We start from the raw sequence: 17,015 nt of genomic DNA on the forward strand, positions 1-17,015 counted from the left end.
TCCTCGGTCTTTGTCTAGACTGCCAGGACGAGGTGGACTCGGGGAGGTCTGAGAAGGTCGGGCCCTGCGTGTCTAGTAAAAAACATCCTGGGCTAGAGTTGGGGGAGGGAGGTACTCTTTTTCCTCCCGTGGCGTCAGACAAAAAAAGGAGCCTGTCCAGACGATCGGCAAACCATCAGTCTTGAAAGAGAGTACTGTGAGAGGCTTCTTAGAGACAGAGTCCGCTCTCATTATCGGAACCAGAGGGCCTTACGGATGGCTATGGTATTTGAGGCGGCAATAACTGCGCAGGTAACAGCGCCGAGGGAGGCCTGCATGAGGTACTCTGCCGCCACAGCAATGTGAACTGTTACATCTGTGAGGGTCTGAGGGAAACTGGTAGTCCTGGTGCCTGTGCGACCCACACGGAAGGGGAGAGGGAGCCGCGGCCTCGAGGCAGAGCGATCGAGCTGCTCCACTTGTCTGTCTGTTGGGTCCTTGAAGGAGGATCCATCAAGTAAAAGACAGGAGTAGTCCTTCAGGCAGGCGGAAACTGGGTGAGGGTCCACCGAGGCCGGATCAGCCCAGCCCTTAGAGACAGCTAAGCCAAAGGGGTACCGGGACTCCATGAGTTTACGGATACCGAAGCGGCGTCAAAAAACCTTTTTTTTTTTTTAGGTTTCTTTACCCTTTTAAAGGAGACCGCAGGGTCAGTAGTAGTGGATGGGAGATCTTCCACATGCAGAGTTTTGGTTGATTGCTGCAATAAGGGAGTCCATCGCAGCTTGATCACTCGGGGAGGTTGAAACCAAGGAATCATCCTGGTACAAACATCATTCCCCTTCCTCCGGCTCCTCAGAGACCGCGGAACATGTGGGAGAACCCCATCTGTGTACCCCAGAGGGAGAACCATGGGGGTCATGCCCTTTTTCTGATCTGCAAACGGTGAAGCAGAGGGCTGATTCTTATCAGAAGGACCCTCTATAGAGGTGTCATCAGGCTGCGTTCTGTCCAGGGGCCCTGAGGGGTGTGAGGACGATGTTGCATGGCCAGCACCAGGTTCTGGGAACTGTGCCCATTCCGGGGGACTGGGAGCCGTAGGCTCTGGGCTGGCAGCAGTTGCTGCGGTGGCGGAGGGGGGGGAAGTAAGCTACAGGGGCACCGGACTCACAGAAGGAAGAGGTGCTATCATCCCCTAGTAGCTCAGCGTCTTATAGTTGTTGCTGTAGTTGTGCAGGGCATAAAACATGTGACTGCAGCCCCTGGCTGATGAGCCACAAACTCTGATTGTAATGAGGGAGCAATGCTCTGCAGAGCTAATATGCAAGTGAGGCTATAACTCACCCAGAACCCTGATGACCGCTCCCCCCCCCTCCTCCTGCATCCCAGTTCTGGGAAGGAGGAAGCCAGCCCTGAGAGGCGCCCACAGGCTCTGATCACAACAAGAGGGAGCAATGCTCTGCAGATCCTGTGTGAGGAGGGTTGCGCGCGCTTTCTTATCGAGTTTTGGAGGGGACGGGGCTTAGCTCTGACAAGAAGGCATGAGAAAATATAATAAACAAAAAAAATGGAGGGAAGGGACTCCCCTTCCCCCCCCTCCAGCCCTGCACAACAATGGTGGACAGAAAAAACTCTATAAGTGTACCGTAGCTGCGGGTGCACTGAGTCCTGGGGGCTCTCCCCCTGCCCCCGCCACAGGTGGAATGCTATGCAGGAGTCTGCAATCACAGCTCATGTGCATCCAGTCAGTGTGACCTTTGCTCCAATTCAGTGTGGAGAGTCTGACGCCTGCTGGCAGAACTTGTATCAACTCAGAGCCTGCCAGAGGGACTGAGGAAGTTTTCATCTGCTCTGGAAAAAATCGGAAGGATCTCACCTCAACTCCTATGGAGATGGCAGTCTGGTCACACTTGGTGCAGAACGTGTATCAACTCAGAGCCTGCAAGAGGGGCTGAGGAAGTTTTCATCTGCTCTGGGCTCTAGAAATCAGTGCCATGAGACCTGTCGTCCAGTGAGTAACAGCCCAGGATCCAGCGTCGCAGGAGTGGGAAGGGGAGGCGACACTCCGCGTTCCCACCTGTTGATGGTTTTGTGAAATCGGTCCCCGAAGGAAACAGTCGCCCTCTAAAAACAAAAAATTCTTGCTGCAGTAGTCTGCAGAGATGTGCCTCCTATAGACACTAAGCTAAAACTGAAGTAGCCTGGCTGGGCCAGGGGGTGTATACTGCAGGGGAGGAGCTAACATATTTGCATCTACTTAGTGTCCTCCTATGGATAAGCAGCATAACACCCATGATCCTGTGTCCCCCAATGAGGCGTCAGAGAAATCAAATTTATCCAACACAATGAATGGAGCAAAAAAAGATACATACACACACACACACACACACACACACTGTACATACATGAACAACTAAGCCAGAATTTCCATTTTTGTCATTCTGCCTGGATGAAGGATGAAGAAGTCGTGTGGGCCCAAAAATTCCACCAATAGAAATGACAGCTCATTACGAAGAAAAACAAACACACAAGCCCTCAGAGCTCTGTACTAGAAATATGGAACATTTATGGCTCTAGGAAAAAGGATACAAAAAATGGGCATTGAACAATAGTACAAACTGTATCTTTTTTTTATCAGACATGGAAAATGAGAAAAAAAAAGGGCAAGAATTGGTTTGGTATTTTATGTTCATTCATTAAATAAAAAGTGATCAAGCTCTTATGTTACCAAACATGGGACAGTGAAACCACAGCTTATCCTGCAGATAACCCCTTTAATGTTTCGAATTATACCATCTCTGGATCATATAATATGCAGAAGCAAGTAAAAAAAAAATAATTATGTATAATAATAAAAAACAAACGACAACTCTGTTTTGTGTTTTTCTGAGTTTTCACATGTTAGTAGAGTTATGGTGATTACAATGTTATATAGTTTATATGTTTCACAAATTAAAAACATTTTTATCACCATATCCTCAGAGACAAATTGAAAGTTTGATACCTTTTAGTGGCATAAATTTGTGGTCGATAAAACTTTTGATATGTTTTTATCATATTTTTGGGGGAGGCAGAGTAACTCAAGACAAAGATTCTATTGTTTAATTTCGGGAATTAATAGAGTTTATTATTAGCTTCAACAGTTACGCATGTGGCTGTGACAGTTACGCATCAAATGCTTGGTTTCATTTTTCAGATTTTTTTCCCATTTTGGAAAAGTAGGTATGAATTGAATCCATTTGATCACCTGTGCCTTTCAATACTCTGGTATTCCAGTGAACTGTATAATGAACATTCTCCTATGAAACTAAGCGATAGGCTGGGCTTCACAGGTGCACAAACATGGTAGACAAGGCCATCTGCACCCCATTATTCATCCTGCTGCTGCGAAACCTGCTCCATCTGTGCAGAGTAGTTAAAGGTTTTGTCCACTATTCGGATAACCCCTATTTAATCAGCTTGTTTTCCCCTTAGAAAATAAGAATGTCTATACTCCCCTTCGGTGCTCGTACCATTACAGTGGCATCAGCACTGGCTCTCTCGTGGCTTGCTTACTGAGGCCCATCAGTGGCCACTTCACTGTTTCCTCCTTCAAATGAATCAGACATCCGGAAAAAGAGCGATAGAAGCTGCAGCTCTGATATCAATCAAGTCCGAACGATGAGACAGTTAAGCAACTGCTGATTCGCCATAGGGATTGCGTGACATAACGTCATGCAAGACCCAGGAGAGCCAATACCATCAACCCTGGTGCTGGTATTGGAGGCGGATATACACACGTGGTCAAAATTGTTGGTACCCCTGGTTTAATGAAAGAAAAACCCACAATGGTCACAAAAATAACTAGAATCTGACAAAAGTAATAAATTAAAAATCTATGAAAATGAACAAATGAAAGTCAGAAATTCTGTGGAAGCATGGCCGAAAAGCAATGTCTGAATTTAATTTGTTAATTTTCATAGATTTTTTATTTATTATTACATTTGTCAGATTTAAGTTTTTTCTGTTACCATTGTGGGGTTTTCTTTCATTAAACGAGGGGTACCAACAATTTTGACCATATGTGTAGGTGTTATTTTACAAGGAGAAAACATACTGATTGAGAAGGGGTTGTCTGAATAGTGGGCACTCTTTTAATGACCTTCTAGAGAACTTGCAAAGTATTTGCAGAAGTTCTGTAAATTACACTAAACTTACTGCTTACAGCTACTGACAAATATGTAATCAACGCTTTTTTGCGTTACTTTTCTATCCTCAGCATTTATTTGGCGTTACTTTTGTGCCAAGTATTAAATTATTACTACTAATAATAATTAATTTATTACATTCACTGTAAAATATCAAAACACAGCCAAGATAATTGTTAGTTTACCGAATGCTTCCAAAACAGGATTAGAATCAAGAACTCGACTCTCTATTCTTTCCAACATCTTGTTTGATCCCTGTATGATGTTAGCAGGAGCAATTGCTGTGTAAAACTTCATTAGGCATCGAGTTGTCCATGTCTATATATAAAAAAAAAAAAAAGATACAAAACCTTGCAAATATTTATTTTTACCTAACTTAAAAAAAAAAATCAATCAAGAAAAGACATGAATAAAAAAAATTAAAATAAAGATCACAGAATACAAATTGCCATTACCAACACAAGGTCAGATTACTACTGTATTACAGGATGCAGCAGGCCCCCATGATAACACCAGTCACGTTTTTTTGTTATTATTTATGTTTTTTTTCTGTTTCTGAATTTAGTGTAGGGACTTGCAAATATGGGGACCCCTGACATGCATTGCAAGCTTACATATTTTGGCCACAGTATGGACCATTACGTCATGTATCTTACACACCATTTTTATCTTTTTATTGCACATTTTTCCATTTGTATGCAGCCAGGCCCTTTAGTGCTGGTTGGGTGAATTGGGGTGTCTGTCCTGTGGGGTGCAATTATATAGTGCTGGGCAGCCTGCCTGATCTAATAGTATCCGCATCAATAGGCTGTAAGCCAGACACTGCACACCTACATGTACCTGTGTGACTGGCACCTATGCAAGCCCTATCTGTGTGCATGTCTAATACTAACAGCTACCTCCTCTATGAATTGATAGGTTGTGAGTGGTTGTTTCATTAGTATCTTGCACCTGTGCTGCCCCCACCTTTATCATGGGGGTCCGCTGCATCATGCTTTTGCAATGGGTAACCCTTATGTTGGTCATGGCTGTTTCCTGTTCTGTGATTTTATTTATTTTTTTTAAATGATGTCCTTTTTCTAGAAGTTATTTGAGGTATATCATTCACGTGATTGCTACAACCAATAATTGGTCTAAGCAGTCTTGTGCTCTACATAACAGCATCATTGCTGAGATCTGTGATTGGCTGCAGTGGTAACGTGAATTACGTAAGTAATGCCAACCAATACCACCTTGGTGACAGCCCTGGCACAGAGTGGGATTTGAAATGTTAAGTTATTTTAATATGCTCTTCTCACAATGCCTTCTAATAAACAAATTTCATAAAATCCCTTAAAGTTATTTTACCTTTCCTGCTCCACTTTCTCCTGTAACAATAATAGACTGGTTTATGGGATTTATCCGGTTTTGGACATTTCGGTAAGCTTGTTCTGCAACAGTAAAGATGTGCGGTTTACCGTTCTAAAAAAAAAAAGAAATATAGACCATTAGATCGTGTAAAAATCTACATGCTATGTAAGAGGTAAGGTAAATGTATATATTAAATATGTATACTGATATACTAAAACTACAGTACAGTATATTGTGAATGATGAAACCTTAACCAATGTATCACTATGCATCCCATTTTGGTATTTTATTAATTACAAAAATGTAATCCCATCAACTATCTGGTATCAGTCCTTACTAGTTTGTGTCTATTTATTTCATTATTAAAACCTATCCAACAAACTATTGGCAGCAACATGGGGTATGCTCGTTATCAAATTCAACACTACTAACCATGTGGTATTATCTATCCTTTCCTATCATATGGAACGATATATTTAGTTAGTTGACATAATACAATAATTTGTCTTATTTACACCCGTGTGTCACTACTCAGCATTTGGCCACTTGTGTGGGGGGTGAACTGTTCTTAATTAGGGCAGACGTATGGGTCCTTTGTTTATTAAAGGAAAAGAAGTTAGCGATTGCCTCATGTGAGACTGATCAGAGCACTATTGTGTGTAAATGTGTATTGCCTCAGTCCTTCTGACTACATAGTTCAGAGAAAAATTATGCAGTCGGATTGAACTAGCGACCAGTGAGAGAACAGCCATGTCCACCAATCCTGTAAGAGAACTGAGAGGTATAAAAAGGACTTTGTTCTGTCACCAGGTGAATTATTCTACATGACCTCAGCTGAGGAACTACAGTTCCAGTTGGAGGAGGACAGAACTGCTACAAAACTCATTCTACAGGATTTCAGCCTAGGATCCACGGTTCCATCTGAAGGATAACAGAATTGCCTCACTGCTCAATGCTGAGACCACAAAACAAATTAGCTTGAAGAACCACGGTTGGGTCAACTCTGTCGCCTGGCTACATGTCTTGGTATTCTGCTAAGCTTCCTACTATATCTTCTCAGTGGGTACCTGCTAAAAGCAGGGTGCTGCTGTACTGGGATAGTTGACCCTTAAAGCCCCGAAGATTATAATCCCTGGTGAGCTCTGTCGCTTGTACGATCTTGTTTTTTGCTAGGAATGGTGGAGGAAGGTTGAACTAGATGGACCTAGGTCTTTTTTCAACCTAAGTAACTATGTAACTATGTATAATATGTTTTTGCCTGTTGGTGAATCATTAAAATCTTACCAACGCGTGATTCCCTCACGCTATGTTGTTTGAGTAATGTTTTACCCCCGGGGAAGGAGTGTGAGCGTTTAGTGGGATGAGCTCTGGTCCGTGCAGCTTTTCTGATGAAAGCCAGGCCAGTGGACGAGAGTACCCACTGACCGTCGTGTCCCGACACCTTTTCTCTCTGGTTTGCACAATGTACAGTTTACATGATTTTCTGCTGTGAACCCAGCCTGAAGGAATTGATGGGAATCTGTCAGCATGTTTTTGCTATTTAATCTGAAGACCGCTGGATCGAGGCTGACACAGAGTTCAATGATGTGTCATTTATTAGAAGTCTGAAGCCGGATTTGGTTGCAAAAAGATTTCCAAAACTTTAAACAGCCCAAGAAGCACTGTGGAAGCGATCATATTGAAATAGGAGTATCATACCACTGCAAATCTACCAAGACCCAGTCGTCCCTCAAAAATTTCATCTCAAACAAGGAGAAGACTGATCAGAGATGCAGCCAAGAGGCCCATGAGCACTCTGGATGAACTGCAGAGATCTACAGCTGAGGTGGGAGAGTCTGTCCATAGGACAACAATCAGTCGTACACTGCACAAATCTGGCCTTTATGGAAGAGTGTCAAGAAGAAAGCCATTTATCAAAGGTATCGATAAAAAGTGTTGCTTAAGGTTTGCCACAATCCACCTGGGAGACGCACCAAACATGTGGAAGAAGGTGCTCTGGTCACATGAAACCAAAATCGAACTTTTTAGGCACAATGCTAAAATGATATGTTTGGAATAAAAGCAACACAGCTCATCACCCTGAACACACCATCCCCACTGTCAAACATGGTGGTGGCAGCATCATGGTTTGGGCCTGCTTTTCTTCAGCAGGGACAGGGAAGATAGTTAAAATTGATGGGAAGATGGATGGAGCCAAATACAGGACCATTCTTGAAGAAAACCTGTTGGAGTCTGCAAAAGACGTGAGACTGGGACGGAGATTTGTCTTTCAACAAGACAATGATCCAAAACATAAAGCAAAATCTACAATGAAATGGTTCACAAATAAACGTATCCAGATGTTAGAATAGCCAAGTCAAAGTCCAGACCTAAATCCAATCGAGAATCTGTGGAAAGAGCTGAAAACCGCTGTTCACAAACACTATACATCCAACCTCACTCTCAGCTTGAGCTGTTTGCAAAGCAAGAATGGGCAAGAATATCAGTGTCTCGATGTGCAAAACTGATAAAGACATACCCCAAGTGACTTGCAGCTGTAATCGCAGCAAAAGGTGGCGCTACAAAGTATTAACTTAAAGGGGACGAATAATATTGCACCCCCCAATTTTCAGTTTATTATTTTTTATAAAAGTTTAATTTCGTTCAACTTCACAATTATGTCCCACTTGTTGTTGATTCTTCACCATAACATTAAAATGTTTATCTTTATGTTTGAAGCCTGGAATGTGGGAAAAGTTTGAAAAATTCAAGGGGGCTGAATACTTTCGCAAGGCACTGTACATCATTGGATTCAGAGTATCTTTGCCTACATTATGCTGCTCTCAGATGAGATAGCAAAAATCTGCTGACAGATTTATTTTAATATGTTTGCTCTATTTCCATATGACCTACACCCCCTCACATGTGGCTGCAAGTCAATATGTTATTTTTTCTTTTTTTTTTAGAACAGGTTCCCTTTAGTGTTGTTTTCCCAATTACCTGAGGATGACTTGCAGTGTGATACTCCTTCATAATCCCAACACTGTATAATTTATCAACTGGCTGAAAAGGATTAACTGCAACCACAGTGCATCCAGCATAGGTGTAGAAAACATCTGCTGTATATCTTGCTTGAAGACATTTCAAAACTGTAATAGAAAGAGAAAAAATAATCCAAAAACAGCCATGTAATGCGCGCAGGCATAGGGATGCTCCATTCTATGCGCCCCTTGGTGTCACTGTGAATTGATCGCGGGTCTCCGATGGATTACTATGACAGCTGGAGGTCAACTGAAGACCTCCTTGCCTGTCATTACGGAGCTCCCTAATGAGGATTTAGGGTCCAGTTTAGTCCACTACAGGGTAAAGGTCCAGTCACACTAAGCAACTTACCAGCGATCCCAACAACGATAGGGATCGCTGGTAAGTTGCTAGGAGGTTGCTGGTGAGATGTCACACTGCGACGCTCCAGCGATCCCACCAGCAACCTGACCTGGCAGGGATCGCTGGAGCGTCGCTACACAAGTTGCTGGTGAGCTCACCAGCAACCAGAGAGCAGGGAGCAGCGCACACTGAACGCTGGCTCCTTGCTCTCCTAGTTACAGCACACATCGGGTTAATTACCCGATGTGTGCTGCAGCTAAATGTGCACAGAGCAGGGAGCAGCGCACAATGCTTAGTGCTGGCTCCTTGCTCTCCTAGCTACAGCACACATCGGGTTAATTAACCCGATGTGTCCTGCAGCTACATGTGCACAGAGCAGGAGCCGGCAGCACAGGCAGTGAGAGCGGAGGAGGCTGGTAGCAAAGGTAAATATCGGGTAACCAAGGACAGGGCTTCTTGGTTACCCGATGTTTACATTGGTTACCAGCCTCCGCAGAAGCCGGCTCCTGCTGCCTGCACATTCAGTTGTTGCTGTCTCGCTGTCACACACAGCGATCTGTGCTTCACAGCAGGACAGCAACAACTAAAAAATGGCCCAGGACATTCAGCAACAACCAAAGACCTCACAGCAGGGGCCAGGTTGTTGCTGGATGTCACACACACCAACATCGCTAGCAACGTCACAAAAGTTGTTCGTTAGCAGCGATGTTGCTAGCGATGTTGCTTAGTGTGACGGGGCCTTAAGAGCTCTATGCCTGGTTATGGACCGACACCTGATTCCTCCACATTTATGACCCTTTCAACATGAGACCTGGATTTTTGGGTGAGATCAATTCTTTTCTCTTGTATATCACCACTGTGATTATTTAACCGCATGATTGCTGTGAGATGTTTATTTATTTATGGCTAAAACTAATCCACTCTGTATCACCACTGTGATCAGGTGCAAATAATGATTAGTAAAAGCCACGTCACACTAAGCAACATCGCTAGCAACATCGCTGCTGAGGCACAACTTTTGTGACGTAACAGCGATGTTGCTAGCGATGTTGCTGTGTGTGACATCCAAAATTAAGGAGGCATAAAATGTAACTTTTAATCTAGTTATATTAAAAGCTTTTTGACAATCTAGTAACCCAAAGCTCACTGGACTGCTGATATAACCAGCTTCAAGTACAACGTCCAGGGAGCCTATGATATATAACAAAATAATAAAAAAAACACAACATACATAAAGAAAATTAAGTATGATAGTCTCACTCCGGAAAGAGACAGTGGTCCCATTAATGAGTGCCAAAAAAATTATCAAACTTAACTCAATACAAGAAAAACCATATAGTGTGAGGTGGTCCTCAAAGAGGAATCCACCACTATAAAAGCTTATTTACAGAATGAGTTGAAAACGGTCTCACCAATTCATCGCAGCTTGGGGTAAACAGAGCTTCCTCTATGGGTCCTCACAGCATCCAGCTGACCCTATAATATCCCTGAGGAAAACTAATAATGTCTGTTTATTATGAATCGGGGTGTTTTTTTTGGACCCCGATAATGTGATCGCCGGTATACACCATATACCGACGGTCACATAAAAAAAAAAGAAATGGCCAGTAAAACTGATTTCTTTTTCATCTGACATGATCAAACATGTCAGATGAGAAAGAAATCTAAACCCCTAGTGCCCCCAAAGCTCCCGGTACCGGAGAGTCCCCCCCCACCCCCACCCCCCTCCGGAGCAGTCAAAATGGCATTGAAGCGCACAGAAAACTGCCGCCGGCGCCGGCTCTGCATTCATTTCCCTCCGATCTGAAATGATCAAACATTTCAGATCGGAGGGAAATGTCCTTCCCCTGACCTCTCCTCCGGTCCACCGGAGCCCTCTGGTCACCGGAGCCCCCTCCGGTTCTCCAGAGCAGCCTCCCCCCTCTCCCCTCCGGAGCGTGGAAGATGGCGGCGCGCAGCGCCCAGTAGCGCGCGGCCGCATTCATCCTGCTCTTTCTGACGCATGTGACACGTCACATGCGACAGAAAGTTGTCCCCAGGTCCCGCTAGGTCTCCCGCCGTCCCCCCGCGTCCGCCCCCGGTCTTACGTTACCTGGCTGGTGATCCGTCCCGCGATCACGCCGCCTCCTTCTTGAATGCTGGCGGCGCATGCGCAGACAGCGGCTGTCAGCTGGATCCCTGCAAGCAGGGACGCTGACGTCGCTGCTGCACAGGCTGCTCCACTGTGGACCGGGGAAGAGTGAGTGCAGTAATCTGCAGCCACACTCCTCACATGGAGAGACTGCTGTTCCAGAAAATGGGGGGTACGTTCTGTGAGCGTGCCCCTCATATTCTGGAATGAGGTTACTGCAGGTCACTCTGCCCTAAGTTGGACCGGGGCAGTGTGAGTGCAGTATTCTCAGATTACTGCACCCACACTGCTCATGGAGAGCTTGCTCTTCCAGAAAATGGGGGATACGTTCCCTGAACGTGCCCCCCATATTCTAGAAGGTCCAGAGTCGGCGTGGGACCTCCAAAATAGATTACAGCGACCGGAATTTCTTTATTTTCAATAAATTGGTGAAAGAGGAATGTTTCGGGGAGTGTTTTTTCAAATAAATTTTTTTTGTCTTTATTTTTTTCTATTACTGACTGGGTTAGTAATGTCGGGTATCTGTTCAGATTCCGTGACATCACTAACCTCAGGGCTTGATGCCAGGTGAGATTACAGCTGGTATCAACCCCATATATTACCCCGTCTGCCACCGCACCAGGGCGCGGGATGAGCTGGGGCGAAGCGCCAGGATTGGCGCATCTAATGGATGCGCCACTTCTGGGGCGGCTGCGGCCTGCTATATTTAGGCTGGGAAGAGTCCAATAACCATGACTCTTCCCACCCTGAGAATACCAGACCCCAGCTGTCCGCTTCACCTTGGCTGGTGATCTAATTTGGGGGGGACCGGACGTTTTTTTTTGGTTTTTTTTTTTTAAAACGCCTGGGGAGCCCTCCAAATTGATCACCAGACAAGGTGAAGCTGTCAGCTGTGGTTTGCAGGCTACAGCTGTCTGCTTTACCCTAGCTGGCTATCAAAAATAGGGGGGACCCCACGTCGTTTATTTTAATTATTAATTTTTTGGGGGGCTAAATACAAGGCTAGGCACCCTTTAGTGCCACATGAAAGGCACTAAAGGGCGCCAGCTTAGAATATGCAGGGGGTGGGACGTTATATATGTTTGACATCTATCCATTCATCCATTGTAGCATTTTAAGCTGTGCGCCCACAATTGGGATTTGCAGCGTTTTGGGCGCAGAGTGTTTTCCCTGCGTCCATAGCGCTGTGTTGTGCAGTAGAAGCACAGTGGAAGGATTTTTAGAAATCCCATGCCCAATGTGCTTGCCCAATGTGCTTCTTTTCTCCGCAGCATACACTGACCTGTGGTGCAGCTTCCCGAGCCTCAGCATGTCAATTTATGCTGCGGAGACAAGAGTGTTCTCTGCAGGTAGCATAGAGCTCCACAGCGGCCTGAACCCAAATCGTGGGCATGGGCAGCTGCGTTCTCCCGTGGACAACACTCACATCTCTGCAGGAGGCTGACACTGTGTACTAGACGCCGTGTCGCTGGATCATGGCCACATAGCCTAAAAGTGAGACATTTGTTGCTACAGCAACATTTTTGTGAAGTACCTGTGGATTCAAAATGCTTACTATACTCCTGAATAAAATCCAGTTTCCAAAATGGGGTCACTTGTGGGGGGTTTCTGCTGTATAGGTACCCAAGGGGCCCTGCAAATGTGACATGGTGCCCGCAATTTATTTCAACTTTTCCAGAATTCAAATGGTGCTCCTTCCATTCCAAGCCCTCCCATTTATCCAAACAGAGGTTTTTGGCCACATGTGGGGTATCCCTGTGCTCATAAGACATTGGATAACAACCTGTTGGGTCCACGGTTTGTTGTTGTCTCTTGAAAAAGTAAGAAATTTGATGCTGAAGCAACAGTTTTGTGAAAAAAATGAAAATTTTCAATATGGCAACCTAAGCTTATCAAATTCTGTGAAGTACTCGTGGATTCAAACTGCTCACTATACACCTAGATAAAAGCCTTGAGGTGTCTTGTTTCCAGAATGGAGTCACTTGTGGGGGACCGCCACTGTTTAGGCACCTCAGGGGCTCTCCAAATGCAACCTGGCGTCCGCTATTGACTCCAGCCAATTTTGCAGTCAAATGGCACTCCTTCCCTTCCGAGCCCTGCCATGCGCCCAAACAGTTGATTTCCACCACATATAAGGTATCGCCAAACTCAGGAGAAATTGCACAATAAATGTTATGCTGAATTTTTTCCTTTTACTCTTGTAAAAAAAAAAGCTACCTGGTTGAAATAACAATTTTGTGGTAAAATTTTATTTTTTTTTTTTCATGGCTCAACGTTATAAAATTCTGTGAAGCACCTGGGTGTTCAGGGTACTCACCAAACATCTAGATAAATTCCTTGAGGGGCCTAGTTTCCAAAATGGGGTCACTTGTGCGGGGTTTCTGCTGTTTAGGTACCTTAGGGGCAGGGCCGTATTTACCATTAGGCACCCGTGGTCCCGTGCCTAGGGCGGCAGGATGCAGGGGGCGGCACCTTCTAGCAGTAAAAAAAAAAAAAAAAAAAATTTTTTTTTTTTTTTTACACATTCATTGAATCCGCTGTATTTTCGGAGGCGGGAGGGAGGAGAGGCGCACCTTTATTTATTTGTATCCGTGTAAATTAAGACGCGAATGAATGCAGGCAAACTGCGGCGGTCGGGCACAGAGAGCTGATTGACCCCGGAACTGCCGGCGCCTGCACTTCCAGGGTCACAGGCGCGCCAATCAGCTTCTTCCTCTGTGCTGCGCCCAATGCTGTGTGGATTTCACATGCAGAGCTCACAGCAGGACGCCGCAGAGGACGCCGCGATGGAAGCCGGTGTCAGAAGAGGATACTCACGTGAGCCAGGAAGATGACGGCGGGCCCTGGAGCAGGTAAGTGCTCGCAGAGCTGAAGATTCATAAGGAGCGTGGGGGTGTCTCTAATGCAGACTGGAGATCTGCGTATGGGGTGGGAGGAGAGAGGCTGATACTGGGGGAGACTTGGGGGAAGAGAAGCTGATACTGGGGGAGGCTGGGAGGAGAGAGTATGATGCTGGGGGAGGCTGGGAGGGGGGACGCTGATGTTGCGGAAGGCTGGGATGGGGGGAGGCTGACGCTGGGGGAGGCTGGGAGGAGGGAGGCTGATGCTGAGGGAGGCTGATGCTGGGGGAGGCTGGGAGGAGAGAGGCTGATGCTGGGGGAGGCTGGGAGGAGAGAGGCTGATGCTGGGGGAGGCTGGGAGGAGAGAGGCTGATGCTGGGAGAGGCTGATGCTGGGGGAGGCTGATGCTGGGGGAGGCTGGGAGGAGGGAGGCTGATGCTGAGGGAGGCTGATGCTGGGGGAGGCTGGGAGGAGAGAGGCTGATGCTGAGGGAGGCTGATGCTGGGGGAGGCTGGGAGGAGAGAGGCTGATGCTGGGGGAGGCTAGGAGGGGGGAGGCTTTTGCTGGGGGAGGCTGGGAGGGGGGAGGCTGATGCTGGGGGAGGCTGGGAGGAGGGAGGCTGATGCTGAGGGAGGCTGATGCTGGGGAGGCTGGGAGGAGAAAGGCTGATGCTGGGGGAGGCTGATGCTGGGGGAGGCTGGGAGGGGGAGGCTGATGCTGGGGGAGGCTGGGAGGAGAGAGGCTGATGCTGGGGGGGCTGGGGGTCGAGAGGCTGATGCTGGGGGAGGCTGATACTGGGAGAGGCTGTGAGGGGGGAGGCTGGGAGTGGGGAGGCTGATACTGGGGGAGGCTGGGAGGAGAGAGTATGATGCTGGGGGAGGCTGGGAGGGAGGACGCTGATGTTGCGGACGGCTGGGATGGGGGGAGGCTGACGCTGGGGGAGGCTGGGAGGAGAGAGGCTGATGCTGGGGGAGGCTGGGAGGAGAGAGGCTGATGCTGGGGGAGGCTGGGAGGAGAGAGGCTGATGCTGGGGGAGGCTGATGCGGGGGGAGGCTGGGAGGAGGGAGGCTGATGCTGAGGGAGGCTGATGCTGGGGGAGGCTGGGAGGAGAGAGGCTGATGCTGAGGGAGGCTGATGCTGGGGGAGGCTGGGAGGAGAGAGGCTGATGCTGGGGGAGGCTAGGAGGGGGGAGGCTTTTGCTGGGGGAGGCTGGGAGGGGGGAGGCTGATGCTGGGGGAGGCTGGGAGGAGGGAGGCTGATGCTGAGGGAGGCTGATGCTGGGGGAGGCTGGGAGGAGAGAGGCTGATGCTGGGGGAGGCTGATGCTGGGGGAGGCTGGGAGGGGGAGGCTGATGCTGGGGGAGGCTGGGAGGAGAGAGGCTGATGCTGGGGGGGCTGGGGGTCGAGAGGCTGATGCTGGGGGAGGCTGATACTGGGAGAGGCTGTGAGGGGGGAGGCTGGGAGTGGGGAGGCTGATACTGGGGGAGGCTGGGAGGGTGGATGCTGATGCTGGGGGGGCTGATGCTGGGGGAGGCTGGGAGGAGTGAGGCTGATGCTGGGGGAGGCTGGGAGAAGAGAGGCTGATGCTGGGGGCAGAGAGGCTGATGCTGGGGGCAGAGAGGCTGATGCTGGGGGAAGCTGGGGGAGAGAGGCTGATGCTGGGGGAAGCTGGGGGAGAGAGGCTGATGCTGGGGGAAGCTGGAGGAGAGAGGCTGATGCTGGGGGAAGCTGGAGGAGAGAGGCTGATGCTGGGGGAAGCTGGGGGAGAGAGGCTGATGCTGGGGGAAGCTGGGGGAGAGAGGCTGAAGCTGGGGGAGGCTGGGGGGAGAGAGGTTGATGCTGGGGGGCTGGGGGGAGAGAGGCTGATGCTGGGGGAGAGGATGCTGGTGAAGGCGGGGGAGAGCAGCTGCTGCTCGGGGAATGGGAGAGAGGGGCCAATCCTAGAGACAGAGGACAAGGGTTGAGGGATAGTGCAATGACAAAATCGATGGCGGGGGAGTGTAAGGACTCAGAATGAGAGGGGGGCAGCATTGGGAGCTCATTATGGAGAAGGGGCAGCATGTGTGGGCTCAGTATGGAGTGGAGCAATGTAGGGGACTCAATATCAAGAGTGGGGTAGTGTGTGTGTGTGTGTGTGTGTGTGTGTGTTGGAGGGGTGTCTCAGCATAAGCGTTAGTGTGGTGGTCTTAGTATGATGAATGGGGCAGCATGGAGGTGTCATTATGAAAAAGAGGAAGGCAGCATTAGGAGCTCATGGAGAGGGGCAGCATGCATGGGACATTGTGAAGAGGGAACAGCATGCATGGGAAACTGTGAGGAGGGAGCAGCATGCATGGGACATTGTGAGGACGGGGAAGCATGCATGGGACATTGTGAGGAGGGGGAAGCATGCATGGGACATTGTGAGGAGGGGGCAGCACGCATGGGACATTGTGAGGAGGGGGCAGCACGCATGGGACATTGTGAGGAGGGGGCAGCATGCATGGGAAACTGTGAGGAGGGAGCAGCATGCATGGGACATTGGGAGGAGGGGCAACATGCATGGGACATTGTGAGGGGGGGGCAGCATGCATGGGACATTGTGAGGGGGGGGCAGCATGCATGGGACACTGTGAGGAGGGGGCAGCATGCATGGGACATTGTGAGGAGGGAGCAGCATGCATGGGACACTGTGAGGAGGGGGCAGCATGCATGGGACATTGTGAGGAGGGGGCAGCTTGCATGGGACATTGTGAGGAGGGAGCAGCATGCATGGGACACTGTGAGGAGGGGGCAGCATGCATGGGACATTGGTAGGAGGGGGCAGAATGCATGGGACATTGTGAGGAGGGGGCAGCATGCATGGGACATTGTGAGGAGGGGGCAGCATGCATGGGACATTGTGAGGAGGGGGCAGCAAGCATGGGACATTGTGAGGAGGGGGCAGTATGCATGGGACATTGTGAGGTGGGGGCAGCATGATGTGAGGTCAATGTGCAGATCATATTTCATAATTGAGGAAGGTGTGGTGGGTATAATTTATAAGGGAGGGCAGTGTGTAGTTTATTAGGGGCAGTGTGACAGTCACAGTATATAAGTGGGGACGGTGTGGTGGGAATATTTTATACTCATCCTATGTTTTGATGTGCCCGTGGTGATCCCCATTGGGGGGGGGGTTAGTGCCCCT

General features: G+C 48.1%; 2 protein-coding genes across 2 annotated transcripts in view; one reads left to right on the top strand and one right to left on the bottom strand.

Moving 5' to 3' along the window:
- Window positions 1–17,015, bottom strand: part of MYO19 (myosin XIX) — a 175,034-nt gene that overhangs the window by 134,883 nt on the left and 23,136 nt on the right. The window contains exons 3-5 of the mRNA XM_075335795.1: window positions 8,496–8,644; window positions 5,514–5,627; window positions 4,352–4,484 (exon numbers count right to left, since the gene is read on the bottom strand). Coding sequence (XP_075191910.1) covers window positions 4,352–4,484; window positions 5,514–5,627; window positions 8,496–8,644 — 396 coding nt within the window. The remainder of the gene's footprint in view (window positions 1–4,351; window positions 4,485–5,513; window positions 5,628–8,495; window positions 8,645–17,015) is intronic.
- Window positions 1–17,015, top strand: part of PIGW (phosphatidylinositol glycan anchor biosynthesis class W) — a 176,056-nt gene that overhangs the window by 95,562 nt on the left and 63,479 nt on the right. The window lies entirely within an intron of this gene.

Source organism: Anomaloglossus baeobatrachus, chromosome 2 (assembly GCF_048569485.1).
Source record: "Anomaloglossus baeobatrachus isolate aAnoBae1 chromosome 2, aAnoBae1.hap1, whole genome shotgun sequence".
NCBI lineage: Eukaryota > Metazoa > Chordata > Amphibia > Anura > Aromobatidae > Anomaloglossus > Anomaloglossus baeobatrachus.